The following is a 13,994-nucleotide window of genomic DNA, read 5'->3' on the forward strand; positions in this document are numbered from 1 at the left end:
GGGGGGGGGGGGGGTGTTTTCATTGTTAGCAGGGTTGTAGTTGGAGTGCCTGTTTCATAAATTGGAAAGGAGGTCGTCTGTGTCAGTTTTTGGTTGTTATGAAAGGAAGGGAGGTAGCTTGTGTCATTGGTTCAGTTTGAGATGTCGTTGATGGAGTGGAGAGGAGGTGTGTCGACCTTTGGAGAGGAGGGTTGTGGTGTATATATAAGAGCGGAGGTGTTCAAATAAACTAGAAGCTCTGTTTGAGACTTGTTGTTGTTTTGTCCATTTTTTTATTTTTCCGTGTCTCCGGTTTACGATGGAAGTACAATAACATGATTTCATCAAAAAAGGATTGAATGCTAGGAAGCTCTACTAGTGAGTAGGGCAGCATGTTCCAGTCACTAATTGTTTGGGGGAAAAATGAAGATTTCGGAACGTCAATATGTGTAAAAAGTCTCGAATCTTTTTTTTTTTTTTTTTATTGCTAGCTTGAAGAGAAACAGAAGGAGGTGCCAATAGGTATCTTGGTTTATCTACCCCGATGCTACTATAATATAGATTATGCATAAACTTGAGACGGAGCCAGTTTCGTATTCGTTGTAAAGGTTTCCATCCGACCTGGAGCTTTCATTGCGAGATACTATCGGGAAAATTATAGTTATTTAGCACATATTTCGCAGCCTGATTCTGAATTCTTTCGATTTCGTTTATACTTATTTGCGTATGCGGGTCCCAAATATTACAATTATTATGTCCTCCCAGAATTGGGAGGACATAATAAATGTAGAGGGTTTCTTTCGAGTGAGCTAAAGTTTTTCTGAAAATGCGATGCAAAAAATGCAGCATGCCGCTGGCCTTAGAGCTTAATTGCTTTGCACGATTATTTCATCTTAAATCGGCGGTTAGGCAAACCCCGAGATATATTGCCTCAGTACTAAGTTCCAAAAGATGATTGTTTAGTTTAAAAACTGCAGAGACAATTTCACGTTTTGTAGCCAATTGAGCATGGACACATTTGGATACATTAAGATACATTTTCCATTCATCACATCACTATGTCATCTAGTTTAAATCACTCTGTATTTAGAAATTAAGAAATGGAAGAGCAAACTGCCTCTTGCCTCTCAACTCCCACGTCTTCTTTTGAGTGACATACTCCGGGCCAGTGGTTCTCAACCATTGATGTTTTGCGAACCCCTGTGGATCGGCAATGATGATGGAGGACCCCATTCGTGGTGAGGGAAAGGAAAAGGTATATCTTAAGCGAGCATTACGAGCAATTCGAAACATATAATTTTTTAGGAATGCCACTCCATACTTAAGAGCGTACCAGATATTAAGCTTAAAGGGACACTGACACCCCCCAAAATTTTTTTATTATTTTTTGCCAGGCGCTTCGTTATGGTGTCGGAGGACTACCCAATTAATATTTTGCAACAGAGTAGCGTATTTTTTTAATAAAGCCAAAAGACGCAACTTCTCGAAACCGAAACCGATACCCGACGGAGATCGGAGAAGTGGAGAGAAGAGAGTGAGTGGCGGAAGTCACGTGGCTACACCCAACCGTGCAATTTTCTTTTTTTTTGTTCCGGTAGCAGACGACACGACATGCGGCGTGCGATGCGGTGTGCGATGCGGCGTGCGGGAGCTGCTCGCCGTGCGATTCTTTTGCAGTTATGTTTGTTCCGCTCGTTGTTCTGTACTCCAAGATGAGTTGTTTTGTACATTGAGGAGTTGGAGATGAGTAGTGAGTGCCCGTGGTGAATTTTCATGATCGGCTCCGAAAAGAATACACCCAAGATATTGCGTGAAGAGTTGGCTTACATTTCCTGCATCCGAAAAAAAGGGGGCATTGTGCGACAGAGTTTCCGAAAGATCAACAGGATCGGGACCAATGGCTGGCTGCAATTCCTGTAGAACATATACGGGCACCTCGGAAAGCGGACGCTACCTGATTTATATGCTCCTTGCATTTTGTGGAAAGTGATTACATTGAGTTCGCAGGTGTCAAAACGGAAATCCTATATCATTTAATTCAGCGAAGTATCATCCACAACATTTGTTTGTTATTTTTTTGTTTGTTTCTTCAGTGATGATTGTAAAAAAAAATAAAAAGATATGTAAACATCGAAAAATGTTTGAAAAAAAAAAAAAAAAAGTTTCACGAGGGATTGAACCCGGTCCTACCGCGTGTGAACCGGACGTCTTTCCCACTGAGCTACTGGCGTATCTCTTTTGTAGTGGATCTCTTTCCTTAGTAATAATTCAGCCGGTAAACTGTAAGTGGGAAAGTTTGCTGTCGATTTTTCTCTAGCAAAAGCACTCCCGGCTTGAAGTCGGGAAGCACCACGCTTTAGGGACATTCGCACCTAGCAAAGAAATCCTACGCGTGCATATTCAACTCGAAGTAGACACGTCGTGCTTGACGTTTGTGCGAGCGATGTCTTCAGCCATGAGAAGGGAGCGACGGCTCGGCGACGTCTTCGTACAAATCGGCTTGGTGGCCGGGCGTGTCGTACGGGATGAATACCAATTCTTTTGATCAGTCCCAAATTTCTCTTTTAACGGTAGACATAATTCGCCGGTACCGCGAACGACAGTTCTGAAATAGAGGTCCCACGCCCGTCGTCCGCTGCCATCGCCGTCCCCGCGAGTCCCACGATACGTTAAACGACAAACGCACAGAATGCTTCCGGTTGTCTGTAGAACTTTTTTTTTCAATCAACGTATTTACAGCTTTTTAGAAGCCACAAAAAATGGGTTTCATATTTTTTTCTATTTTTAATATTGAGTGTGTGCCTTCAGTGACCCACGACTTTGATTAAATTTGGTGGTCGCATCGATACCTTAGAAAACGGCCCGTGACCGCGAAAAAGAGAGTGAGCGAGACTCGAACCGGCCAGTTCTTGATCGGCGGTTTTCGGGCGGAAAGAAACCGAATTTCGAGCCGCAAATTCTGTTCTGGGTAGTTGAGCTCTCATATGTCACGTACAACTAAAAACCTCGGCGAGCATAAATACCCTGTCAGTGTCCCTTTAAGAGATCTACACAAATATAAACTGTCCCTGAAGATTTGGCAGAAATTTCATAATCACAAATTGTTGTTCCATGCGAAGTACCCCGTAAAAATTGGCCCGTACAATTTAAGACAAAATCTAATAATGAAATCTCGTTCACGGACAAATTATGGAGATCGGAAGCTAAGTTTTGAGATTCCAGATTTTTTGAAGCAACTCCCAATTATTTTAGACTTTCTAAATGGTGCCAGTCACCCTTTAATTATAAGAAAAGTGTGAAAGAGATTTTTTTTACAGATGAATAAAACAACGAAAATATGTCCTAAACTCGAATAATAAATGCATGCGATAGTACAAAAAAACAAAAATGTAATTTTTTAAAATCTGTTGAAGCAAAATGTAATAGTATAGATAACTAGCCCACGTCTGTCTGCACACCACTGGCTGTTTCTTACTTGTTTTCTTTTGTATTTGTTTTTACTGTATAGAAGTGAAAGCATGTCACTCTCATGTCTCTTGTTTTCCTACCGCTGTTGCCAAAAAGAGTGGCGTGGCCTTGTCAGGCACTTCAAGTGCCTTTAGCCATGTCCTCTGAGACTTTTTGTAAGGCTGTCTGAAATATTCTCGCACAGACGGACAAATAATGATTTTATAAATAGATGTAACAAGGGACTAGTGTGAAGTAGACTTCCCTCACTCACATACACACGAGAAAACTCGCCCTAAAAATTTTCAAGTGTTCCTTCTCAGTCTAAAAAAAAAGAAAAAAAAAAGACTTTTTTTTGTTGGGCTTGACTGATAAGGCAGGGCTTTGTGGATCCTTAGAACGCTTTCGCGGACCCTTTTGGGTCTACAGACCCCCATTTGAGAACCGCTGCTCTGGGGGATCACCTGGTTTCCCGTTCTCTTGAAATTCCCCAGCCACTTCCTCCATGATTGTAGACTTTTCAAGTAATCGCCGAGGGTCGTAAGGAGCCCAGCCACTTCCTCCATGATTGTAGACTTTTCAAGTAATCGCCGAGGGTCGTAAGGAGCGATTGACACACAAGACAGTTCGCCATGTGGATAACAGCGAGTGTAGCAGCAAAGAGGGACAGGTTCTGTTAACCTCCTTGTGGCCCTTAGATGTTTCACCCAAGTTTCCGTAATCGCTCTACACGGCTACAAATTGGCAAATAATTTGTTTTTTCCTTTGTGATTATGTACTGGAATGCCAGTTTTTGGGGGCAAGGTGGGGCGTTTTTTGTCACTTCTGCCTAGATAAAAGATAAAAAATAGAAACTGCATTTTCTTTTACCATTAAAATTGTCACACTACCCGTTTAAGGCGATTGAGCTGACGTTCACGCCGTCCCATTTGGCAGATGATGAAGCTGCAGGGCAGCCACGACGACCAGGAACTTCACTTCAGCCAGCGCCTGGAGGACGTCACCCAGCGCCTGGCTGCTCTCTCGGTGCCCGCTAGAGCCACGACACAGGCGACGGACGAGAAGACGGCGGACGGCCTCACCACGCTCGTGAGCCAGGCTGCGGGCGAAGGCCTTCATCTCACCATGGCCACTGCGCTCGTGGATCGTCTGCTCTGCTCGAGCGGAGTGCCCGGAACGCCCGAAGCGGAACACCTGCTCCGACACTCGCCCGAAGGAGGTATTACTGTTTTGCATATTTCCTAAAGCCCGGATAAAAGCGTGGCCGCGAGGCCCGACTCTGATGGCTTTTCAGAGGAGGGGAAGAGGCCATTGCATTGCATTTGCTCCAGGGTGAAATCTAGATTATTAAGTGAGCGTCGGTCATCGTGGTGAGTTGAGGTGCCCTTTGGCGGGAAAGTCCTGCGGGGCATCCACTCTGTGTCCGGTAGATAGCAACTTGACACCCACGTTTTAAAGACGGAGAATTCTTTGGCTATGTGCTGGGCATTTCTTAAAGGCCAGGTAAAAGTGTATGGTAAATAAAAGCGTTGCTGATTCTCATCGTTATCGGGTGGGAGGGGAGGTGCTCGGCACTGATTGGTTAACGGAGAGGTCATGTGACCAGCAAGCTCGACCACCTGCGAGGAAGAGGAGCTCGACTGGGGCTCTGGAAGATCACCACGTTTATCTGCCCAATTAGCGGTTCCATTTTAGGAACAACTATAAAGTGTACACATGCCACGTGTTAAATGATCTGATGAAGAATGCTGTGAACGTGGGCGGCAAGTATTGCTAAACATTTGTTATTCAAGAACGTTTCAAGTATCCAGTGCCTTGCAATTTTAGAGCGCAGCTCTTAGGCGCTTGTTTCCGGCTTGAGTGGTGTTGGTGTCACCGCTGAAGTAACTGCGTGGTGCATTATGGGAAACGTTCTGAGGAGGAAGGGGAGGGAGGTGGAGGAGAGGAGGAGCTTGAGGGATGAGGGGAGGAGGAGGGGAAGGAAGAGAAGAATGGTGGAGGAGGGAGGAGGGGAGGAGGAGTAGCAGGGAGGATGAGGAGCTGAGAAGGGAGGAGGGGTATACCCTCCCCTCAGTATACTTCCCTCGTCCTCCTCAAAAACTGTGCTGTAATTCGGCTTCTTTTTTTTTTTCAAATTAATTTTATTGCTTTTATGGCTTGGGACATGACGGAAGGGAGTGGGTGTTATAAAAACACAGTCGACTCTCATTAATTCAAACTCTCTTAATTCAAACTTGTGGATAATTCAAACTAACATGCAGGTCCCATCCTATGCGTCTCTATGGGAGGAAACTCCCGGTAATTCAAACTTTGTTTAATTCAAACTTTGTTTAATTCAAACTTTGTTTTATTCAAACAAATTTTCGGTCCCCCTCAAGTTTGAATTAACAAGATTTGACTGTATTTGTATCAATGAACGAACGGCGTGAGAAAATTATCATATTGAAGCTCATTACAACACTAAAGGACAATCACGGCCTTTCTTAACCCCTGTGCCAAGCTTTTTTCGGAGCGCAGAAAAACATTTTTTTTTATGCAAAAACATGGTTGCATGCTTCCATATGTACAGTGCGCCTCAAACTTAACGCCGCCACGGCATTTGCCGTTTTTGACAGTCCCTGTGGCAGCTGATTGAACTACCTGAAGGATGTTTGGGTTCCCAGTTTCTATCCCATCCTGAGAAGGCATTTCAAAAATTTTGGTGACAAATTTAACCATAAGTAGCCGACATGAGCTCAATGTTTGGGAACCCAGTGGCGACGTTAAGTTTGGGGAGCACTGTACATTTATTTACCCGATCATGTTGCTTTACATTTGAAGAGTCCTTTAACTTCTGAACTTCTTCAGTCTAGAAAGCTTACTTTGTGTGGTATTCCTTGAAACACTGTACCATGCAAATTGGCACCTCACATCACTTTCATCAGTATCCCAAGTGCACTCAGTTCCTCTCTCATCAGATTCTGTATTCATTAATACCTTTAGGATTTTAACGTCCGTCAAAGAGCGCAAAGTTGAATCATGTGGGTTCGCCATTCAAGAGCAGTGTTGGCTTGGAAACGCATACAGAGGAAGTTGGCTCCAGAAAACTCATCTGGCGTCAAAAGGCGAAACCACAACTAAAAAATTACACACATGTTCATTCAACCAAACGCTATGAAAGGCGGCAGCTTTACACGAACGTTGTTAATGAAAACAATTAGGAATGGAAATGGTACAGTGATGAAATGGTTGTAATGTGCTGTGTACTAGGGGTATGTAAATGTTCGCGATTTTTGAATGACGAATATTCTCCTGTTCGATTTGCTAATCGATTTGAATAATAATTTTCATAAGTTTCAAATAGTTTCCGAATAATTTCTGAATAGTGGTTACGGTGTCGTGCAGCAACATTCTATTGCAGGCGTCCCACAACGTGCCGGCGCGCCTGCCATACCGGCCCCAAGAGGGCAATACGTACCCTCCTCTCCTAGGCAATGATCATCGTCGGCAGTAGCAGTTTCTCTCTATTCGTACATTGCTGTTGCCTCCATTAGAGACTGCTTTCGTGTGAGACCGATTGTGCACGCTTTCATAAAGCGTGTCGTGGAGACATTTCAAAACTGGTTGCAGCTCTGTATGAGCAAAGTAGGAGTAGTTGAAGCGAGATAGAACTTCGAAGAGAAAGCACAGCGGAGTGTGGAAGTGATTCGACTGCTCCTGCGCTGCTTCCTCGACGTGCCTCATGTGTGGTGACATCCTGAAGACACCAACAAACATGACGACGCCTTTCTTTAAGATGACGGACACTAGTCTGTAGACTAACGAGAATGCGCGTGATACGGACACTAAGATGGTGAACATAAACAAACGGTCACGATGGCGATGGGGCTAGCGACCTTATACCGAGCATTGCATTTTTCTTTTTTGAGTTTCGGTTTTTGGTTTCGATTGTAACGCACATCTACTTTAGGGTGCCGATTTTAGCGAAAAAAAGTGCATTACAATTGTGTCAAACGCGGTTCTTAGTACTTGGCTCTACCTGCTATAATGCTTCCGTGCTGCTGGAGGTTACTTTTGTAAATAAGTAAATAAAGAAATACACTTTTGGCAGAGACACCTTGCTCACAACTGGTTGGTGGCGCAGGAAGCGGAATGGTGGGCACCCTGGCGGAGCGGAACTTTGCAGAGGAGTACGGCAGCGGGGGTCCCCACGTGGCCGCCATTGCCGACCTGGCCCTGACTGTGGGCGTTCCCCGGGACGTCTCGGAGCGCCTTCTGGCGCTGGCCGTGAGCAAGCGGGAGTCCTACGCCACCGGCAACCTGTGCGGACAAGTCCGGAAGCTGACCACGACGCTCGAAGCGCTCCGTCAGTTTGTGCAAGAGGCGATCGACGGCGGCGGAGTCGGTGCCGTCGGCTCCTGCGGTGGAGACGCGGAGGCTTCGCTCATGGCACTGTTGGGAAACTATGCGGACGTGTTGGATGCGGAGACGCTGCAACAACAACGAGCTGCCTGGCGCACGATCGAGGCAGTCTATCGCAAGGTATTGCTGACCTCTAAAGAGCAGTGTTTGTGGGCTTGGGAGAGGTTTTTAAAGTTTTTCTGCGAAACAAAGGGTTTGCTATGCTACGGTGAATGGGGTAAGACTGGTCAAACATGTTGGGCACCTTTTTATTCATTCATTTATATTGTACCCTTAAAAGGTAACTGCAAAGAAAAAAAAATTTTTTTAAACAGCCTAATTTGGACAAGCATGTCAAAAAACAAATTTTCCACGACGAAAAAAATTTTTTACAGCAATACAGTCGAACTCGTTTATAACGAACTCCATCGGACACGCATTTTAGTTTGATATATCAAGTAGTTAGTTATAGCAAATATCGCTATTTCATGAGGACAGCAAAAGCGAGAGAGATGAAAGGAAACCGCGCGGAATAGCAGCGAAGGCTGCCAAGCGTAGCGAGCCTCACGCCGGCGCTCAGAGCCGTGTTATCGCGAGGCAGCTTTCATGATGGAACATATGTATTCATATTTCTATCAATAAATTTCAATATTGAAACTAATCATCTAAGAAAGCCCAAAAATTTCTAGGTAACAGACAATAAATGAACACGATAATTCCGTAAAATTGAGAAGGAAAAAAAAGTCGTGGCACTTACGACAGAGAGAAGTCTTTATTACCTGTTCTTTTGATATTACCGACAGAAGCTGGTAATTTTTGCCTGCGTCTTCGCTTTTACTGCGTCCTTCAAAATTTCGTCCTCGACGCGAGATAGCTGGTTTACCAGGCTTAGTCCACTTCCCTGAATCTGGGAACAGTAGCGACGGAGCACTTCCGTTGCTGCAAGCGCCTCGTGAAGCGTCTGGCAAGGTGCCTCTGGGTCCTCTGCCTCCTCGTCGTCGTCGTCGTTTGCTGAAGCCGCCACGACCTCGGCGACAATTTCGTTGTCTGAAGGACTGCTGGTCACTGCGACATCATCATCCACTCCGAGAAAATCTTCCAGCTCCACGCCATCCGGGACGGCGTCGGGAAGACGGCCGAGGTCTCTCCACATCTCGTTTAAGTCGTCATCCGTAACCTCGATTGCCTCTTCGGTACTTGCTCTGTCGTTATCCATGTACAGTCCCGCGTGGCGAAAACAATTCTTAATTGTGTTAGGCGCGATGTCGCTCCAAGCTCGGCTAAGCATTTCAATAGCACCCAACAAATCAATCTTCAGTTCTTTTCCCACACGCAGCTTGGTGAGCAGCTGCTCCACTACACGCTTCCTGTAACCTTGCTTGAAGGCACGGATGATGCCTTGATCTAGCGGCTGCAGCACCGATGCCGCATTAGGGGGCAGGAAACGAAGCTGAATGTTTTTTAGCGTGGCACCACAGCGATGCGCGGAGCAATTGTCGAGCGAGAGGCAAATCTTGCGGACACTCTCGGACAACTTCTCATTCCAGTCGCGCAGCCAGTCCTCGAACAACACCCTTGTCATCCAGGCCTTTCCATTTGAAGTGTATTTTACTGGAAGAGACCGACACCCCCGTAGGCACATAGGGGCCTTGCTCTTGCCGATGATCAGTGGCGTAAGCTTGGAGCTCCCGTCCATATTCGTGGTGAGGAGCACCGTAATTCTAGCTTTGTTCAGCTTGCCACCATGGCACTTCTCGCCTTGTCGTGCCAAGGTCCGACTGGGTAGGAGCTGCCAAAACAGTGCGGTTTCGTCGGTATTATAAATATCGCAGGGCCTGTACTGCTCCGTAATTGCTGGCCAGTTTTCGGCGATCCACTTCTTGACGCTTTCATTGTCGACTGCTCGACTCTCGCGAGCAGTCGAGCAGTCATACTCAGCGTGCTTCTGGCGATCTTGTTGAAGGATGCGGCGACTTCTGACTTCTTCTCGCCGCGTTCAACGCGCCGGATTATTTCCACCTTGGTAGAGAATGGTAACGATGAACGCACCTTGGTCGCCATCTCTTGCGGGAACAGGAAGGACACAAAGAACAACGAGCCTCCTCGGCAAAACGCTAGGAACAAGAGAGCCATGTCCGGCCTGGTACGGCTGCAGGATGATGTCATCAGAACGTCATTGCACGCTTGCTCTATCATTGGCCAGTGCGCTTCCGCGGGGGCCGGTTGCGGGCGTTCGCAGTCGGTGTTGTGACTCATCTTCTCAAGGGTCATCGTGTTTTTCTTGGTTTTCTCTTGTCCTCTGTCGCTCCGTGCAAGGCAGGGAAGCCAGCGCGCTTCCGCGGGGGTCGGTTGCGGGCGTTCGCAGTCGGTTTTGTGACTCATCTTCTCAAGGGCCATCGTGTTTTTCTTGGTTTTCTCTTGTCCTCTGTCACTCTGTGCATTGCAGGGAAGCCCGCGCGTCTCCATGGGGGTGGTAGCGGGCGCTCGCAGTTCAATATATCCGATGTGTGGTTCGTTATAGAAAGTATATTTCTCATGAATATTGATCTTAAAATTTCGTGTGTTCGATATAGACCATAATTCATTCTAACCGGGTTCGTTATAAACGGGTTCGACTGTATTTATGCGTGAGAATGATTTTAGTTTGTGGCTATTTCGTCCGTTATAAATCACGCGCCACAAAGTTGGTGTTCCTTGACGTGTAGCACCTATTGGCTGCTATACTTCTGATTGGCTAAAAGATTCATTGACAGCTTAGATCTTGGTTGTTGTAATTTCCTTTTGAGCGGCATATTTTTACGTTTAAAGAATAACCCATGTGATGAGAGTTATTATTCTTTACAAAAGGTTTACAAGACGGGCACTTCCATTTGGATTCATACCATAACAAACAAACGCTTCGCCATTCTTTCATGGCCGCCAAAGTCTCTGCTCCTGCCTGTCTCGCCTACCTCGACTAGTCGTTACGTTGAAGTGATCAGTGTTTCGTGCTGACCCAGGTGCTTGAGTGAGACTTCTTGAAGTGAAGTAGTGTTTGTTTAGCAGCTGTCGCAGGTGTTAGTGATAGGAAGCGCCGCGGGGTTTTGGCTTTCATAGCGCGGTTCTTTCGTTTTCCTCTTTGCTTGTTTAGCGTGCTTCTTTTTTTTTTTTGCGCTTGCGCGTGAAAATGCTCATTTTTCAGAGATGTCAGATGAGTCATCCCGACAGCGAGCCTTCCAGCAGCCATGTCTCTCCGAAAGGAATGCTATTTGGCTGGAGGCAATCGGGTGTTCGCGTAGCGACAAACGTGTTCAGTTAAGTTCTCGTCATATTGCTCTGGAGGCCGTGGATATCCGCACTGGGTGCACCAAACGTCCGTGACTAGACACAGCTGTTATGTAAAAAACCTGGCACAGCCAGGTTATTACGTAATAGCTGTCCGCAGAAGCCTTCGGACGTCGGAATTCTGCGTTAGCCAACAGCCAACAGATTTTTTTTTCTCGACTTCTGAACCATCTCACGTAAAGTCGCTTGAATGAATTTGTACTGTTATCGTAAATCTTGGCTTGTAATTGCGGCTTTGTAGATTATCTTATTCGTTTTGCTGGAGAGACGCAAACGACGGGCATAACAACATCGTTTGCATATTCCACATACCTTGCAAAAGTCACCAAGCACTTCCCCAGTCACCTTGCAAAAAGCGCGAAACACGGAGCACCGTCCCGACTTCCCAGTCTTTTACCTGCTGGCTGCTAGTAGGTATATCTACTTAAACTGCAACTTGAAACTAGGGGCAGTGCCAAAGAGCAAAGAGACAAAGTTCGGAAAGCTTGCTCGCCCTCCCCAATTTCTGAACTCTCAAGTAATGGTACCATAATAAATGCACAACGCCTCTCTCCCCCCCCCCCCCCCCCCCCCCAAAAAAAAAAAAAAAGCACTATGTTCACTAAGTAAAAAATGGTCTCAGTTCATGCATCTGTGTGCAGGTAAGAAATCTTGCCCAAATTTATTCACGCCACACGCATTCACACCGTCGCTGTGCAAACGCAGTCCAACAACACGAAGCATAAAAACGGCAGATTTAGGACAACAATTCGGAGTTCATTGTTCAATTAAAACAACGTAATTTTGTTGAAAACGCCCGCAGCTTTTTACTCACGGTATGCGTCGGAAATCTTCTATGTTTTGAAACGGAACGAAGGAAGATTTACTTTGAAAAATGCTCGCTGCGTCCTCCCGGACCACTTTGACTGGATCAGCTGACAATAACGGGACTGAACCCGTTGAACCTCAACCCCAGAACAACCAATTTGCGCTCCGTGTTAGTGTGGGTGTCTACTTCCAAGCACCACACCACACACACCACGAACGTTTCAGTTGTTTGTCGCATCGCCGTTTTGCACCAAACAGAACGAGATCGCTGAAGTCAATGCAGCGCTGTCGTGAACCTGCTTGTGGTTGCGCACTCGTGGACCCCATGACTCCCTTCGCTTTCAAAGCACACACGACGATTACGAATGATACTTTCCGTCTTGCGGGAACATCTCAGGGACGCTTCTCCGGTCACGTCTTCGCTATGTGCTCCGCGCAGCTTCTCGTGTCCCTCAAACCAAAACAATACCGGCGCTATGTTTAACGTGCATTGTTGCCAGATCTTACCGGAAGTCGAGACACTGTGTCGTTCAACTCTGCAGCCAAGTCAACCCAAGAGCAAATCCAAGGATGAGGGGCGGGGTGTACTGCTCCTCCGCGAGGGTCGAAAGAGCGGGAGTTTCAAGTGTGGAGAGGTTCTGACTACGACTAAATGGACTAAATTACGTCCTGTAGCATAATTATTGCTAAAAAAATTCTTTTTTTTCGTGGAACATTGGTCTTGTGACATGCTTGTCCCAATTAGGTTGTTTAAAAAAACTTTTTTTTCTTTGCAGTTACTCTTTAAAGGGGCACTGACACATCAAAATCATATTTTTTTTTATTATCCGAAACGATCGGAAACAATGCCGAGACATTACCCTCAAAATTCGAAACATAGAAAGGAAATTCAGTATTTGTGAAGTGAAAAAACAATTTCCAAATGCCGAATTCGAGGTTCCCGCACGATCCGCGCTGGTGCGTTGACGTCAAATATTGCGGAGTCCTGAGAGTCAACTTTTTTTCATAACTCCGTGCTGTTGCCATCGTGACCCAAAGCGAGGAGAAAAGGTGCGGCAGATAAGGGCGCCGGCGGACCGAAAAAAGAAACGGTTTTGAGCAGTGTCGCCAGCCCAGGCAGCATGTTTTCCAAGGGGGGATACAAATCTGGCAGATGACATCACATCGAACTCCGATTTTTGGTATTTCAAAAAGAAGGGCCGTAGTGAGTTCGCAATTGCGTTAAAAAACATGTTTTACGATTGCCGTTATTAAATGTTATAGAAATGACGCCTACAAAGCTTCTCAGTTTCATGATTTTTGACGTCACGAATCAAAGGAAGCGAGGAGACGAGGAGTGTCAAAGGAAAGTGCCAAAAATAAAAAGGCGCGCGCAAGAAAATTTTTTTTCGCGATTCGGTTTTTTTTTGCATGTCTACGACTACAACTTGCATCGTTGTAGACAATAAAAAAAAATACGACCCTTGGAGTGTCAGTGCCCCTTTAAAGGCCCCATCAGGGGCATTACATAAGGGGGGGTGGGGGAATGGCATGAAGAATGCAGAAGATCAACGCATGAATAGGCAGGTGGCTGACAGCCACATTGCTGGTAAGTAATTCAACAGTGCTAGAACAGTTGTGTGTGAAAGAAAACTGGTACATAAATACACTAGCAAAAAAAAGAGTAATCAAAGCATCGCGGGACAAGACAAGTTCAACTATGGCTATAACGTCAGATGGCAGGCCTGGCCGCCTCAATGGCTCCGAGGCGAGAGCGTCTGCCTACGGATCCCCATATGGCGGGTTTGAATCCCGGCCGAGGTGCCCGCAATCTGACGGAGGCTTATTGTGTAAGCCTCCGTGTAATTGAGCTTTCGGTTGCACGTCAAAAGATCCCCAGGTGGTCGAAATTAATCCTCAGTCTTCCGCTGGGGCGTGCCAGATGCCCGCCGTTGGTTTGGCACGTAAAACCCCCAAATTTGACCTTTTTTTTTAGATGGCAGGCCATTCCAGTCTATGATGGTCCGCAGAAAAAAAGATTGGTTGAAGGAGTTTGTGCGGCCGGTTATCCGAGATAC

The 13,994-nt window shown here is 46.1% G+C and overlaps 1 protein-coding gene across 1 annotated transcript in view; it reads left to right on the plus strand.

Moving 5' to 3' along the window:
• The window catches only part of LOC8042925 (zinc finger FYVE domain-containing protein 26), a 207,899-nt gene that overhangs the window by 53,636 nt on the left and 140,269 nt on the right, over window positions 1-13,994 (plus strand). The window contains exons 11-12 of the mRNA XM_029966725.4: window positions 4,363-4,645; window positions 7,550-7,947. Of these exons, the coding sequence (XP_029822585.3) occupies window positions 4,363-4,645; window positions 7,550-7,947 (681 nt within the window). The remainder of the gene's footprint in view (window positions 1-4,362; window positions 4,646-7,549; window positions 7,948-13,994) is intronic.

This window comes from Ixodes scapularis, unplaced genomic scaffold (genome assembly GCF_016920785.2).
Source record: "Ixodes scapularis isolate PalLabHiFi unplaced genomic scaffold, ASM1692078v2 PGA_scaffold10__122_contigs__length_95168666, whole genome shotgun sequence".
Classification (NCBI taxonomy): domain Eukaryota; kingdom Metazoa; phylum Arthropoda; class Arachnida; order Ixodida; family Ixodidae; genus Ixodes; species Ixodes scapularis.